Source organism: Drepanopeziza brunnea (assembly GCF_022702325.1).
Source record: "Drepanopeziza brunnea f. sp. 'multigermtubi' strain 214-2 chromosome Unknown ctg13, whole genome shotgun sequence".
NCBI lineage: Eukaryota > Fungi > Ascomycota > Leotiomycetes > Helotiales > Drepanopezizaceae > Drepanopeziza > Drepanopeziza brunnea.
This window is the reverse complement of record NW_027094076.1, coordinates 2,136,170-2,151,908: the sequence shown is the minus strand read 5'-3', so window position 1 is coordinate 2,151,908 and position 15,739 is coordinate 2,136,170. Positions and strand designations below refer to the sequence as shown.

The 15,739-nt window shown below is 51.2% G+C and overlaps 6 protein-coding genes across 7 annotated transcripts; 4 read left to right on the top strand and 2 right to left on the bottom strand.

The window, feature by feature from the left end:
- Window positions 1-774: 774 nt before the first annotated feature.
- Window positions 775-3,061, bottom strand: L3040_007756 (uncharacterized protein; the record flags this gene model as incomplete). 2 transcript variants are annotated; one of them, XM_066154975.1, is made up of 6 exons in its annotated part: window positions 775-1,711; window positions 1,767-1,876; window positions 1,966-1,984; window positions 2,037-2,262; window positions 2,327-2,519; window positions 2,738-3,061. In XM_066154975.1, 6 exons carry the CDS (start codon window positions 3,059-3,061, stop codon window positions 775-777), a joined length of 1,809 nt encoding a protein of 602 aa, XP_066010851.1. The 2 variants fall into 2 exon arrangements, with proteins under 2 accessions (XP_066010851.1, XP_007291726.2); XM_007291664.2 differs by having other exon boundaries at window positions 1,807-1,876; window positions 1,966-2,262.
- A 502-nt stretch (window positions 3,062-3,563) lies between these two features.
- Window positions 3,564-4,212, bottom strand: L3040_007755 (uncharacterized protein; the record flags this gene model as incomplete). Its single annotated transcript, XM_066154974.1, has 5 exons — window positions 3,564-3,642; window positions 3,709-3,720; window positions 3,788-3,931; window positions 4,015-4,064; window positions 4,141-4,212. The coding sequence occupies 5 exons, from the start codon at window positions 4,210-4,212 to the stop codon at window positions 3,564-3,566; spliced, it is 357 nt and encodes a 118-aa protein (XP_066010850.1).
- Window positions 4,213-4,923: 711 nt separating this feature from the next.
- On the top strand, window positions 4,924-6,568 carry L3040_007754 (uncharacterized protein; the record flags this gene model as incomplete). The annotated part of the gene is made up of 5 exons (XM_066154973.1): window positions 4,924-4,996; window positions 5,085-5,183; window positions 5,235-5,623; window positions 5,675-5,723; window positions 5,775-6,568. The coding sequence occupies 5 exons, from the start codon at window positions 4,924-4,926 to the stop codon at window positions 6,566-6,568; spliced, it is 1,404 nt and encodes a 467-aa protein (XP_066010849.1).
- A 1,238-nt stretch (window positions 6,569-7,806) lies between these two features.
- On the top strand, window positions 7,807-8,559 carry L3040_007753 (uncharacterized protein; the record flags this gene model as incomplete). The annotated part of the gene is made up of 2 exons (XM_066154972.1): window positions 7,807-8,340; window positions 8,440-8,559. The coding sequence occupies 2 exons, from the start codon at window positions 7,807-7,809 to the stop codon at window positions 8,557-8,559; spliced, it is 654 nt and encodes a 217-aa protein (XP_066010848.1).
- Window positions 8,560-8,600: 41 nt separating this feature from the next.
- Window positions 8,601-9,582, top strand: L3040_007752 (uncharacterized protein; the record flags this gene model as incomplete). Its single annotated transcript, XM_066154971.1, has 5 exons — window positions 8,601-8,610; window positions 8,672-8,838; window positions 8,881-9,069; window positions 9,119-9,267; window positions 9,315-9,582. The coding sequence occupies 5 exons, from the start codon at window positions 8,601-8,603 to the stop codon at window positions 9,580-9,582; spliced, it is 783 nt and encodes a 260-aa protein (XP_066010847.1).
- Window positions 9,583-14,693: 5,111 nt separating this feature from the next.
- L3040_007751 (uncharacterized protein) lies at window positions 14,694-15,315 on the top strand (the record flags this gene model as incomplete). Its single annotated transcript, XM_066154970.1, has 2 exons — window positions 14,694-15,140; window positions 15,193-15,315. The coding sequence occupies 2 exons, from the start codon at window positions 14,694-14,696 to the stop codon at window positions 15,313-15,315; spliced, it is 570 nt and encodes a 189-aa protein (XP_066010846.1).
- Window positions 15,316-15,739: the final 424 nt, after the last annotated feature.

Here is a 15,739-nt window from a genome sequence, read left to right as displayed (position 1 = left end):
CGAAAGAAACAAAGAACCGAGGCAAGGAGAACATCCGGGGCATCGAGTGAATGGTCAGGTAAGCGCCACCCACCTCACCCGGAAGTTCAGCGTAGCTGCGTAGCTGATCGACGTAACCCACGCTTCTGGTATGGAATGTGGCCAAAGGCAGATGTGCAGTGGCCCAAAGGAGTGGCCATGGAAGAACATGTTCGGTTTCCCGAGATTTTCCCCTGGTGGTCCGGAAAAGCGTCAGGGAATGTACAAAGACAGCGGAGAAATAAGCAAAGGAAGAGATTTTTTTTTTTCGGGGAAATGGGGGAGACTGCCTCCTTATATATAAAAAGGGGAAAATCCCACGAAAACGAGAAATGGGAAGGTACGTCACGTGCGGGTCGAGTCGAGTCGCTTCTGAGCTATGGAGGGAAGGGACTGACTGACTGACCGACTGACTGGCGTACGTGTGGTTGCGTTGAGTTGAGTTGAGTTGAGTCGTCAATCATTGAATTGAGGCTCGATTGGGATAGGAGGCGTTCACAATCACATGCTTACAGGTGATGAATAATTAATAACCATTAGGCGCCTGCCTGTTTGGCCCGTGGGGTGATGTAACTTCCAAGCTGTAGGGAGGAGACTGAGCTGGACCGTGATCAACGGCTGTGGTGCATATATCATCAGGATCTGAAGCGAAGCGAAGCGATCAGAGTAATATTCTGGCCATCTTTAAGAATAAGAAAAGAATACTCGAGCGCCGGATTAACGTACTGCTTACTCATTATCATCCGTCGGATTCATTCATTCTGCACCTTTTCCCCCAGCCATCCCCGCCTCTCCCTTCGCCGCCTTCGTCGCGCCCTTGCTCTTGACAAGATGCAGCGGCCGGTACACCGGATCCCACATCTGCTCTCGAATCCATTCCTCGAGTTCCGTCTCACAAGTCGGGATATCCTTCTCCGTCGCCAAGCCCTCTTCCACCGCCTGCTGGATAACCGCGCGTGCGATGCGTACCGAGATCTCTCTGACGTTCTCGACGTCGGGAAGGAGACCCTTGTCTGGATTCTTGAGCGCGGGGGACTGCGCCGCGAGGGCTTTGACCGCTGCTACTAGCATCTTGTCCGAGAGGAGCGAGGAGCGCGAGAGCACGCAGCCGAGGCCGATGCCGGGGAAGCAGGTGCTGTTGTTGCATTCGGCCACTTCGTACGGCCGGCCTTCGTACTGCACGGGGGCGGAGGGAGAGCCGGTTGCAATGAGCGCTTTGCCCTTGGACCACTGGTTGATATCTTCCGGACTGGCTTCGTGGAGCCGGGTTGGGTTAGACAACGGAAAGATGATGGGTCGGTCGACGTGCGATGCCATTTCCTTCACGATTTCTTCCGTGAAGGCCTTAGGCTTGGTAGAAGTGCCGATTAGGACGTGCGGTTTGACTTCCTTGATCACGTCGAGAAGATTGGAATGCGGTTTGTTTTCCCAGTCTGAGTCCTGGCGCGCGTAGGGGATTTGGGCTTTGGTGAGTCTGTCGCCGTGAGATTTCAGGAGTAGGCCGGGTTTGTCGACACACCAGATTTGTTTAGCGGCTTCTTCTTTCGAGATATTGGAGTCGGTGGCGATGGCGTCGCGGACTTGGTCGGCAATGCCGGTTCCTGCGGTGCCGGAGCCGAAGACGACCATGCGCATGTCTGAGAGCTTAAGATTCGAGACGTGGAGCCCGGCCATGATCGCGGCGAGGGTAACGCTGATTAGAGATTAGTATGTGAACTCACTCTCAGAGCCTGAAGGATACTTCATACTGGTTCTCAAAGAGTTGGAAGAAAGAAGGTTTCAACGTACCAGCCAGTCCCTTGCACATCATCGTTGAAGCAAGGAATTTCGGGTCGGTAACGATCGAGGATGCGACGAGCTGGAGAGGTCAGAGAGTGTTGGGGAGAGATTGTTGGCAAGAGATTATGTAAACTTCAAGTCACACAATAAGTTGGGAAGAATACATACCATTCGGCAACCCAAAATCCTCAAAATGAATGTAAGCCCTCGGATATAGCTTCCGGGCACTTTGCACGAACCTGTCCACAAAGTCGTCGTATTCCTCGCCCCTAGCTCTCTTCTGCCTCAGTCCAAGATACAACTCATCGTTCAGCAACTCCTCATTGTCGGTTCCGCAATCCAGAACGACGGGAAGGGTGCGGTTTGGGTGAATGCCAGCGCAGAGTGTAGCGAGGACGAGCTTGGCAACTGAGATGAGGATACCACCTACGCCTTGGTCGCCGATACCGAGGATCTCTTCGCCATCTGGGAAATTTTAGTTTCACGACAGTAATACGGGCTAGGAGTAGGAGAGGGGGAGATGACAAACCAGTAACAACAATGTAGTCGATATCCTCTGCGGAACCCCACTGTGCAAGATCATCATATACGCGATCGACGTCGTTGATATTCAGGAAGCAGCCTTCAGGGCGACGGAAGAGGCGTGAGTAGTTTTGGATGGCGTCACCTTCGGTGGGCGTGTAGATGATCGAGAACATTTCTTTCAGGTGGTCTTTGATGAGCTGGATTTGAGTTAGCGGATGGTAAACCAGAGGAGAAATATGTGTATAGAAAAAGAATAAGGAAAAAAAAGGTCCCCGGGCCCACAAGAGAGAGACTCCCGAGCCATACTTCAAGCCATCCCCGGGCTCAGAAAGGCTCAGAGATCCAACATACATTACACGTTCCACGTGATGCAAGCCTCACGTGTCAATCCAAGAAGGGGCCATTCCAAACCCACCCTGTAATACAGCACCGCATTCTGCTCGGCCAAGCTCGTCATGAAGGTGTTCTTCGCCAAATCATCGCCGCGGCTTGAATACTGCTGATAAGCCCTCCTGACCTGCGTGTCCAAATCGCTCACGTGCTGTGGCAGTAGCCCGGTGAGTTTGAACTTCTTGCGTTCCTCGGCAGGGAAGGCGGCGCCTTTGTTGAAGTAGGGCGTGTTGAGGAGGGCCGAGCCGGTGAGGGCACAGTCTTGAGGGCCGGAGGTGCTGAGGGCGAGGTGGCCGAAGGAGGGATGTTTGACGTGAGGTTGGCTGTGTTTGTGGTGGGAGGAAGACATTGTGAGAAGGAAGAGGATGAGGATGAGGATGGGCGACGGGCAAGATTTTGGTGGTAGTATAATGTATTGGGCTTTAGGGTGGGTTGGCGGTTGAGGTTGAAAGTCGAGGATCGTGGGTTGTGGGTTGTGGGGATGGAGGAAGCTCGAAGACTACGAGTTGATGGAGACTTGGGTCTGTTGATCTGTTGAATTGAGAGAAAAATGGACAAAAAATTGTGGAAAAAATGGAAGGTGCGACTTGCGTGATAATGAGTGAGTGGAATTCGATCTATTTCGAGATCAGTAAGTTTTGATTCATTATCACCAGACTCGACATTCACTCGACGTCTATGAGCCAACATCTATAACTTGACATCTGCTACCGGTATCCGCTTTGCACCCTTTCTTACCTACGTGATAGCGAGCGACCCTGGGGGATAATTCTACAAGCGATTAAATGCATTTGTGAGTTGGAACCTTTAGGCAGTATATCCAATTGTTATATGGAATAGATACACACAAATTAGTTCATCGTTTGGCTGCTGAGTGTCCCTGGGTAATCGAATCCAAGTCCTGTCAAGCCCATCATGACGTTGTTTTGGCTGCAATTCCAGTTCCAGTTCCACTTCAAGCGAGCGCGGGAGGGAAGCTTGATTCGACCCACTCACGATATGAGAAGACTGATCATGTGAGTAAAGCTTACCTAGGTCCCAAACATACGGAGTACGAAGTATATGCAATACTCACCTGAGGCACTGGTAACAATGAATGTCGTGGATAGTGACGGATAGAGTAGGGCCGCAAAGAAAGATAATACTCAAGTCCAGTCCAGAGATATGATGCTCTTTAATGATCATGTGATCCGTGTGTATGCAGTACAGAGTTCCGGTACTGGTATATCCGTGGGTCCTCCATCTATCGGTATCTCTCTCCCATCACGATCCTCCGCTGAACAGAGCTCCGTATGTAGGTACGCAAGGAGCCACACTCCTGTAGGGCTCTCATGAAAGAGTAGGAGTGTGGACTATGAAGGTCCTGTGTTGGTCTAGCAGCATTCCTCTAGGGAGATACAGGCCGGTCGCGAAGGACCAAGACCGCACCTCTTCGCAATCTCCATCTGGCCACCACACAAGACGCGCAGGTGCCAGAAGGCCTCCCGGAGAAGGTCCCATTTCGATGCCACGAAGGCTGAGTGATTGCTCAAGGGGCTGCGCGAGAAGGGAGTCGAACAAGAAGAGATGATGCCTGGGTTGAAGCTCGTCCGGGCGACGAGAAGAGCCGCTGCTGGTTACGCTGCTGAATACCTACCGGTAAGCTGCGGTCCATCTCTACCGTGGTTGGCATAATGATGATATGCTTCTGTCGCCCACAGTCACTCGGATGTGTACAGATCCCCCAGGTCGAGGTCGAGGTCGAGGTCGAGGTCTACCAACCAAAACGTAGCGGCAGAAGCATCATATAAACCACTCTTAAAAATATGTAATGCAAAGACGAGCTCTGCGATTGTGAATAGTAAAGGGAGGGGTGCAATAGACAATGAAGGAATAAATGTTCCGCCAGAAATTGATGGCGGTCGATAATAGTCTGCGCACTGACTATTAACAAAAGAAAAGAAAAAATAAATTGAAATGATCACGTTTGAGCTAGGGTTCCGAGCTAATCCGGATGCAGATTAGCGCGTCCACGAGAGTCGACATGGTCATTGAGCGGAGCCCGACTCAACGAACATATTTCACTTCTGCGATCTTTGTTCCCGTTGCCTTCCAACAACACCATCGACGCATTCTTATGTCCACACGTCGCCCTCGAGAAATCATTTGCACGCAGACGCGATACGTGAAACCTGAAACGCGATAAGCTATCAAATACCAACTACACACACAATGGCTGGCGGCAAGAAGAAGCGCGGACACCCTGACGTCGAGGAAGTCCTCCAAAGACCCTGGTGTTATTATTGTAAGTCCTCCGCCATTTGCGCGCCTCTCCCGCCCTCGCCCTCGCCCTCGCCCTCGCCCTCGACCCGGCTATGTCTAACGTACTACAGGTGAGCGTGACTTTGATGATCTCAAGATTCTCATATCCCATCAGAAGGCTAAGCACTTTAAATGCGAACGGTGCGGCCGCAGACTAAACACCGCAGGAGGTTAGTCGCTGCTCCTGACTTGTCGCCTGCTCGAAATGCTAACGAACACAGGTCTCTCCGTCCATATGAATCAAGTCCACAAGGAGACTCTGACGAGCGTCGACAACTCCCTGCCGAACAGACAAGGGTTGGATGTGGAAATCTTCGGTATGGAAGGCATCCCGGAAGATGTTGTCCAAGCACATAATCAGCGCATCATCGCAGGTTTCTATCAGGCACAAGCAGAGCGACAGGCTGCCACGGGCAATCCAGGTCCAGGTGCGCAAAATGGTGGTCAATCCAAGAAACCAAAGATCGAGGCACCCTCGGATTTGAAGAAGCGATTAGCAGAGCACAAGGCGCGGAAGGCCGAGCAAGCTGCGAATGGGAGCAGTGGAGCTAACACACCCATGATGGACCCTGCACAAAACAGCCCTATAGGCCAAAGTCCGGTTCCATTTGTGAGTCAAAACCGCTCAGATCATCCACCAACCTATGCTGACCCTCTACAGAACGCTTCCCCCTTTCCTCCTCAACAAGCCAGCTATGGCGCAACACAAGGTGCGGGTTACGGATCGTTTTCACAAGAGCCCTATTCACAACCTGTGGCAGCTTACCAACAGCCTCCCTACCAAGCCCCCTTTTCGGGTCCACCAGGCCAGCAATACCAACCCTCCTATTCGCCACCTCAACAACAACACGCCCCTACCGCACAATCTTACCCCCCATACCCACCCCAACTTGGACCCGGCTCACCACCCGGCTCGTTTGGTGGATATCCCCGCCCGGTATCGCACACTCCTCCACAGCTTGGCGGACTCCCAAATCGACCACCAAGTTTGCCGCCTGCTCCCGGGCTTCCGCAACGACCATCTTTTGGTGCTCCTCAACTTCCACCACACCAAATGCAGCAGATGCATCAAGGCGCTCCCCCACCACCGGGCACGTGGGGAGGCAGTGGATGGAAGGGTACAGAACAAAACACAGCTATGTCATCAGCATACTCTCATCCTCCAGGCTTCCCTGGAGCTTATCCGACTAACGCTTCTCCTGTGGATGACGCTGTCTCAGGCGCTGCCCGCGAAGCTGACGATGACATTGACAAACTGATCAGAATGGCCGAGGCAGGTATCAAGCCCCTGAAGAATGGAGAAGTCCCCGCGCCATCCCAGGCACCCGAAGCGATGCCCACCCCCGCTCCTGAAGCCAAGTCGGCAGAGACGGTGGCGCCGGCCGACAAGAAGTCGAAGAAGGAGAAGGGGCAGGTCAAGATGATGTATTCCGACAACGATTTGAGCCCGGAGGAGAGAATGGCCCAAATGCCCAGGTACGCATTCGTCCCAGAAGGAAAGACTGAACCAGTTCTTGTCGAAGCAGCTCCGGTGGCCGAGGCCGTGGGCGTTTAGGGTGGATTTGCAGGTTCGCATCTCGGCAGGTCACCCGTTTCTTCGATCATTATCGGTACAAATATTCTGTCTTTTTAGGTTCTCGTTGGGGCGTCTTCCGAGCACACGCCGGCGTTTCGCGTTCCTTTCTCGCCATGGTAAGTTTGCAGGGCGAGAGGGAGAATGGTGTTGGGGGGGTGGGGAGGTGGCACGGGTCTAATGGGTTTTGTGAAGTAGTGTATGGCATTTGTAAGTACGGAGGTTAGCGACTCCAACTTCCTTCGAATCCAAAGTCACTCTGCCGCGTCGCGTTTCCCGTTGGAATTTCCCATATCATATGCCCGCGCAGTACTAAAGACTCGGGGGGTTTTCGATATCCGTTTCCGGTTCTCTGTCTCTGAGTAGATATTCGGGAGTGAATGTGCGGGCAAGATGCCTGTCCTTCAGATGTACCCGGAATGAAGCTGTTTATCCACCACTTTCGCGCCTGCGCGGGGAAAGGACGTCGAGCCGGCACCAGGACTTATCTTATGCACGATGAGGACATGGATGATGAACTCTCATTGGGACGGCTATCATGCTCTCTTCTTGTGCGTGCGTCATACGGAGGATTGCTTTTGTTGTCAATATATTGTTGTAAGATAAGTATACAACTCCCTACCTACGGACGGAGTATATTTTCATTACGCGAAAGTATACTGTCATTATACGAAAGTATATTGATTGCTATTTTATTACTGTATACCAAAGGGGCGCGATGATCGCTCCAGTTTCAATCTCCGAGTATGTTTTGGCTTTTGGCTTTTGGTTTGGCTTGAGATTTTCGCTTCGGGCTAATGCCCAACATTTTGCCGAGGGTGCATTCAGTTCATCCATCTCATCCATCTCATCCATCTTCCCAATCAGGTGCAGGTGCTAGAGAGCCCGAGAGCCCGGGTCACGATCACCTTCCGCAGAAGCTTGCACCGCCGAGACGCAGGAGGAGATGAAATGAGCTGTGGTGACAGGGAACTTTATTTTGCTGTGAGCTGCTCTCCTATTCTCCTCTACGAATGCAAATGCGAATGCGATCGTGATGTGAATTTATCCCTACCAATCTGGCCCACTACCTGCGCCGAGCTCTCCCCTCCCATTTGTACTCCATGGCTTCCTCTTTCCGCCATGTCGTTCCCTCCTCCTCCCCCCCTCTCTCTCTCTCTATCCATCCGTCTCTCGTCTCCCGAGTACGTCGACTAGGACAACGATAACGACGACGGAAGATGAAGTCCCTCCCCCTCTCCCTCTCCCTCCTGCTCCCTCTCCTCCCTCTCCTCCCTCTCCTCCCTCTCCTCCACTCGCTGCTCCCCACCGTTGCAGCGCTAGGTCAAGTCTCCCCCGTCACCACCACTTCTTCTCCTTCCCTCCTCCAACTCGCCGGCAAGGACCTCGATGCCCAGATCCTGGTCAGTGCCGACGACTGGCGGGGTGTCCCCCGCGCCGCCGAGGGCCTGGCCACGGACTTTGGGACAGTCACGGGCAGCAACCTGACGCTGGCGAACTGGGGCGGCGGGGGGAACTTGACGAGCAATTTCACGGTGAACAGCAGCAGGAGCAGTGCGAAGAAGCTCGGGCAGCGGGTGGTGGTGGTGGTGGACAAGAGGGATGGCGTGCCCGGCGTGAATGCCAGCTCGTGGTGGGATATGGATCACGGCAAGATCCCGAGCAGTGGAGAGCATCACAAGCTCGGGGCGAGTAGTGATGGGAAGGGGATGACGGTATACTATGAGTTTCAGTCCCTGACGAGCTTCGTTAACGTGGGTGTTTTTCTTTTTCCCTCTTTTTTCCCTCTTTTTTTTTTCCCCTTCCTCGTCTTCCATGCCCTGACGATCTTGCATCCGGTACTTGGCGGACAGGTTGTCAACCAGATTTACATTGGCGCGACCCGGAATGCCGTTTATATTAATCAGAAGAGGAACACGGCAAACGGTGTGGCGACTAATGTCCGGGCTTTGTTTAACAAGACCACCAGTTGACCTAGAGGTATCATGACCTGTTGGGCGGAAAGTGAAATCATATGCTTGACCGTGAGTTCTTCGCTTAGCTTAGGTTTTCTACTGCTCAAAGACTCTTGTTGACAAATATTAGAAACCCATCTCGGCTACAGAAATACTGGCAACAGCCCATGCGCAACATACTCCCACCTACATCCTGGGTCCAAGATCTCGAGACTTCCCTCGGTGGTAACATCGGCATCGGGATCGAAGGTTCCAACGCAACATTATCCGGCGACCATGCCTTCCACAGCAACGGAGGTAACACACTCGTCCTCCCCCCATGGATCCCTACGGTCCTAGGACGCGCTGGATGTAGTCTTCTCCCGCGGCAGCGCAGGCTGCCCATGGACTCTCTTGCCCGGGGCCACCCACGTCGTCCTCTCGCCAACAACTGGCTACACGAGTGGCACCAACGGCACTGACACGCGCATCTCGATCGACTGGTCCATAGCGCCTGCCGCTCCCAACACATCCACCGTAGAGATCAACGTCACGTCCTCCTGCGACTGGGGTAGCTACAACCCTCCCATCTTCCAAGTCTCCCGTCAACAATACCGTCGTGCCGGCCGACTTTACGGACTTCGTCGAGAGCGACAAGCACCCCTCCGTCGAAGCTGAGCACGCCTCGCGGAACACCTCTGTCAACGGCGTCGCCTACCACACGATCCCCTCCTATGGCCGCACCCTGTCGGGGCGGGCCCGGTCCTGGAATACGACATCTTCACGCTCACCAGCGCCGCGAAAGCGAACGCGACGCTCCTGCTTTCGCCCTCGCTGAACCAGAACGGGGCGGCGAGACCCTTACGCTACGGCATCGCGTTCGACGCGGAGGCTCCGCGGACCGTGCAGCCCGTCGGCAACTTCACCGGCGGCTGGGCCGGCGCCGTGAGCGATGCCGTGTGGGGGCTCAGCGCGAGCCGGAACACGACGATGACGACGCACGATCTCGCCGTGGCGGGCCGGCACACGCGAAGATCTGGGCCGTGGAGCCCGGGGTGGTGATTCAGAGGATTATCATCGATCTGGGCGGGGTGAAGCCGAGTTATCTGGGCCCGCCGGAGAGTTTTATGATGGGTGTCGATACGTTGGGCGCGTACGAGGGGAGTAACTTTGCGGTAGTGGAAATTTGAGCGGCGGTGGTGCGTAGGTGGATGAATGCCTGACGCTTATTACTGATAGTTGGATACGAATGAAGAGAATGAAACGAAGAAAAGAAGGAACGATGAAGTGAGAATTTTCACATATAATAATTTACCATCGCTAGATTCCAAAACTGGCGTGCGATGGTACATTGGATCATCGCACGCCGTCCTTCCGCCCTTCATTCCGGCTGTATCTCGTCACGGTCTCTAACCAAAACAACCTTATAGCTTCTAGCAGGCACTTCGGTCCAGTTCAGCAGGTTGACACCATAATTAGGTATTTCCATGTTTGATCAGGGCAGGAGAGACAGCGGAGAGGTAACGTTCCAGGCCCCGGGGCTTTTCCGCAGTCGCTCGCTCATTCAGCCTGCGTCAAATGTATCCAAGTGACAGACGGCGTTGTTGGACCAACATCGTTTGCCGCCGCCGCCCAGATCTTTACGACCTGGAACTCGTCGAATATGTCATCGATCATTCGTTCTTGAGGGCGTTTTTGAATCGATCTTAGCTGACGATATGCTTTTGAGCAGGGACTTTCCTGATCTCATTCAGCAATGCGCTTGCTTGTCCATGGATGCCAATGCCGCCAATCTGCCTTGCGGTGACGTTCTTCCTCTATCTCTCCTACTCCTCTGTTGCCCGGCCTGGTCTGCCGATACCTTGATACTGATCAGCATCTCAATATCAGATGACTGATGGTATGTTCTCTTACTCAATCTTGCCCTCGCACTCTTTCTTATAAGCTGGCTCTGAATCTGATATGATACTTAAAGCTCTGCTCTGCTCTGCTCCTATTGCCCGCCCTCGTATTCTGCACTACATACCGGCTCATCAGGCTTCAATTAATATGTATATATATATATTGAGCTGTACAGTCTACGAAGCTTGGGACGCTATAAGAACTTGACTGGTCAGTCAGCCTAGAATTCTCAGTATAGTCAGTCGTGCGACATTTCTAGGTGGACGGAGGAGAGAGTGGCAGTGTAATTCAACATGGTACAACGTTCTGTCTGTCCCCAGCTGCAGTACTCTTCTTGACTTCGTCCTAGAGCTCGAGGGTTAAGCGAGAAAGGAAAACATCGAAGAAAATGTCGAAGAAAAAAACTCGTCAAGAAACATAAAAAAAAAAACCCCCAAAAAAAAAGGAGAGAGAGAAATAAACCCCCTAAAAAACATCAAAAAGTTCGGCCCGGTATTGAATTGCCTACATCTTTTGTCGTATCGAATTCCGCCGTGTGATTTTGTCGTGTGTGGTTCGGTGCTTCTAAACCACTCGGCCCCAAATCGTTACAAGTTGTTGATCCTCCTGCCAGATTGACCTGACAAGTACACCATTGTACCTGCGCCACTGGTTGAGATACGTGCTCAATATCGTGGATCATAACAGAGTCATAATTTTTTTTGTTTCTTCCCTCGGCGTCAGTTCGGGAACTTGTTTCCTAGCGTTGGGAGAAATAGGTAGTCAGGCCGCTCGCTACAAGGTGCTCAACCGGCTCGAAATTGTATCTTTTCTTGCCTTCGGCCATATATATATATATATTTAGATAGATTTGATTCGTCCGCTCGCTGTGCCTCTTTAGAGAAATCACATCGCGATGCGATACGTGTCAGTGGCCTGTGGCAAGTCTCTCGATATGTACCTATGCCATCGCACGCGGCATGCCACAGCTGGTCGCTACAGGCATACTAACTAACCACCAAGCAAAGATTTCGCACTCCCGATATTGGGCAGGCAGCACTGCAGGCGACATGTATATCTCGGCATGTGGACTTCTTCATGTATCTCTCCAAGTCGGGCCTCACGGTTTCTAGCCGGGCGTGTGTCACTTCAAAGCTATGTCTGAAGTGGCGAAATCCTCAGGATCAATAAACATGCTCAAAGGCGTTCGATTCCAATCTCTCGCCCTAAATAAAAGAACTCCGGAAAAGACTCTGGTTGCATGAAGCTGCAAAGTTCAGACGACGGTTGCGCCGACTGACGGCTGCTGACCTTTACCTCACGTCCCTGAGCAGCCATGACTGCCCGCGAAAGCGAATACTTCCCAAGCCTCGTCATTGCAATCGACTACGGCACGATATATACAACAAGTGTGCAATACCCTCACCTCATGCTGCAATAGAAAGTAACGTCTCGAGCTCGAGAGTGGCGTCGTGGGGATATAGCAACAGAACCAACCGAGCGTCCGACAGTCCGCGATATCGAGGTTATTGCCGATTTTCCCGACTGTAGAAATCGCGAAGACGAGAAGGTTCCGAGTGAGAATGCCTACTCACCCTGACAGTGACCGGGAGGCATGGACAAAGCTCTTGATGGATGAGAGTCGGAGGGAGAAGAAGCAACTCGGTCTGATACACGAGCTGTTACACATGCGGGAAACAGACAGACTCCAGCAGGCATCGACAGCAACTGTGGCAAGAAAGGGAGAGAGAGCCGGTGGAGGAGATGGTGACCGATTTTCTTTCTGGCGCCAGGACTCATGTGGAGATGAAAGTTGGGGGAAAGGGACGTTCGTTAGAACACTCTGCCTGCTTCTCTGATGATTTTCAACGAAACTATACTAACCTGCCGTAGCACTGAGCCTGTATATACTAATGCTAAAAGTGACATGGCAGGTTCATATTTCGGCTTCAGATTGATATTGGCTGAGAGGATGGCAATCTCATATGTGCGCTCGAGTTCATGGAAATCGTCGTGGGAGTAAACAGCGATAGCGGTAGCCATGATGGAAGAAGAAGAAGAAGAAGAAGAAGGAGAAGAAGTTATAGTGAATCAAGCGAAGAAAATACAAACCTATCGGACGGAAGACAGACTGGGGAGAGTGATTGGCTAGAGATTGTACGCTGTACCAGCGTGAGAATTGGATTGGGACCAAAGTGTTTCACGTCATATGGACTCTATATCTTTTACCAGTTCGACCGTTCCTATTACTTAGGACAAGACAGCCGTCAAGGCGGAGCAAATGAGTTTGTCACATTGGAAATTCGAAATTCGAAATATCACCAGGGCGTAAGATAAGAGGCAACAATCCTCAGCGCAGCAATAGCGAAGAGTAGTCAAGGTATCAACCAACACGAGACTGTTTATTTGATTATTATTGTTATTGTTATTGTATTTATTAACTATTTACCAACGTATAACAAACGCCTCCACAAAAATCAATCTAGTAACTCCATTGCTAATAGAGAACCCATGATATATCTTAGAAGACGATGCCGCGTAGAAATATGCTCACTCTTTGCACGCGTGCCGGCTAACCCAAGAAGTAGACCAAAGAAAGGCACCCCCACGGAGCGTCAGAGCTTCCACTTCGCGATGAGGACGGGCGAAGGAGCTAGAATAGGAGACGTGTCATATGTGTGTGGCCTTTGCTTTAGTTTTGGTGAAATAGAACGGAAATTGAGAAGGCAGGTGAGGCAATTGTATGTGATGTCGAGGCTGAGTGCCTTGATCTTTTCGAGGCAGGTGTATTGTGTCCGGGGAAAAGGTGCTTTCGGAAGACAGTAAGATCTCAAGTATCCTTGGGTTGAGAGTAAAATGCAAAATCTTGCTTCATTTATAATTCATTGCGCGAGAGATAGTATGCACCCAAGCCGGTTGAGGGGCTGTTTAGTAAACTCGAGCATTACAAGTGCACAAGAACCACGAAAACCACAGGTTATCGCTTTAAGTGCATCTGCACAGAAAACTTGTTTACATCCAGTAAAAAACAGCGCTGGAAAAGATGATTCACCGTGCGTTGTTTGAAAAAGAAAAAAAATTGCTTGCATGAATATCCTCAAGGCTCTATATACTTCCACCTTGGAACGAGCTCAAGTTAGCTCTAGAGTCGCCGTTGAGCAGGAATGTAGAGGATAGCGCTTCAACCTAAGCCTTACCAGGTATGAGCCCCATTCTGCAAATCAAGGAGCAGTCCGTATCTTTGTGGAGTTTGTTGCCAGCAAATCTGTGACGCACATATGCGCAGTTTATAACAACCCCCTCCCCCCCTCCCGCCCCCCAAAAAACGAGTATACTAAGCGCAAAACGAGGTTTCTGTCTTCGAAAACCGACGGTTTTCCATGCACCATAACCATACACCCAAAAATTTCATGAAGTTACCAAACAGGCCCTAACAGCCTTATGGCGGCTTTTGTAAGGAAGACGCTAAATTCGCTTCTTCTGGGTAGAAAAGTTGTAGAGCTGAGCGAAGGGGTTTATGAATATCGGAGCACCGCCTCCAAGTTGCAAATCAAGTGTCAGAAAGCAAAAATTTCGCAAATGTAATGAATAACCTGGGCTCCTTGCCGATCGACGCACCGGCATTCACCTTCCCAGTGGTATGAATGGAGTCGAGATGTCGTCTCGGTCAGGTATGGCGCATAATAGACTCTTTTCGACTCTACTATCGTAAGACTTGGAATCTCGAAGAAACTATTGTCACTAGACTTGCCTCGCGACTTATAGCCGGTCCACAATTTTCTTTCGTATAGAGCTTATGAGAAAAAATAAAGATATTGCTGCACCGTACCCATTACAAGTGCACTACAGTCCCACAGCCTAACCCCCAAAAATTGCATTTTTCTTTGGATTGCCATAGCCTAACCCCAAAAAACGTGCTTTTTTTTTTCAGATTGCCAATAGTAGCAGAAGCGTTAGTGCGCTGAACTTCCTATAAATACCAGATAGACAAAGGTTTCGAGATCGAAATTCAGCATCGACATTTTATATTAAGCAAAGGCATTCCGCATCAAAGCAAAGATATCAAACATCAAGCAAGATACCAGACATCAAGCAAAAACATCAGACATCAATCAAGGATCTTCGACATCAACCCAAGATATCCGACATCAAACAAATATATATTTGATATGCAGATTCGCATGCTCTCCCCAACTCTAAGCGAGCGGGAAATCATGGATAAAGATCTTGACGATCTTGAAGACCGGAGAATCATGGAAGAGATATTATAAGATCTCAAAAACGCAACGCCAATGTTCCGGCAATTCGCGAAGTTGCCCAACGATGTAAAGCAACTTTTCTGGCACTTCCTTGCGCAACACACTCAGATCATCCGACCGGAATGCTTGCCGCCATTCACCAAGCTGGCTCTAGACCGGTACGACGGGGAAGACGACAGGCAGATCCTACCTTTCGTCCCGGCGGTCCTCCGGTCACGACGAGTCGGGCTGGGGTACTACTACAAGCAGTATTTCCCGAACAGCAGCCACCCCGCCCCGTATCTGAGCCCTATGGCCGACACTCTCCGCTTCGAGGACCGGATCGCCATGCGAAACTCTTATCTGCGGATAGATATGAGCGCCATCGACATCCAGACGATTGAGCGGCGTTACCCCACCTTCTCGAACGATGGGCAGGTGAAGATCAACTTGCCCAGAGAGCTCGTCGAGTTTCCGAAGCTGCAGCACGTCTACTTCCTGGTAGACGACCGAAACCAAGGAAACGACTTCCAAACGCCAGCTGACGGATCAGGCGAAGGAGGCCTGGGAGCCGCATCTCAAGATCTTTGTGCGATGGTCCCGTGTACAGCAACCTCCACAGGAACCTACGTTTCACTTCTTCACTCTGGAAGACGGGAAACGCAAAGAGATTTAGGGGGATTGCGGCTCGGCTGTCGCTTTTAATCTGATCTCAGAGCCTGGCCTGGTAATTATATCTTCTTCCGCTTAGACTTTACCAGACCGGCATACTGATTCTTCTTGCTTTTAGATGTCGATCGCTCAACTCGAGGCATGGCTGTGATCCAGGGCCTGGTATACATCTCTGGATATTGAACGTGGGATTAACGTACTCGTACTCGGAGCTGGTGGACGGACAGACAGGACTTGGTTGGGAGCATAGAAGGAGGTGCCTTGGGATAGCTGTACAATAGTTTGATGCTAGCTACCAGGTCGGAATATCAACGTGGGTAGTGCTGAGAGTGGCACTTTCAGCTTCATCCAAATTGATGCTTAAAGACTTTGATGATGTTAAGTTGCGAACCGAGAACGAGAACGAGAACGAGAAGCCCGGGTTTTAT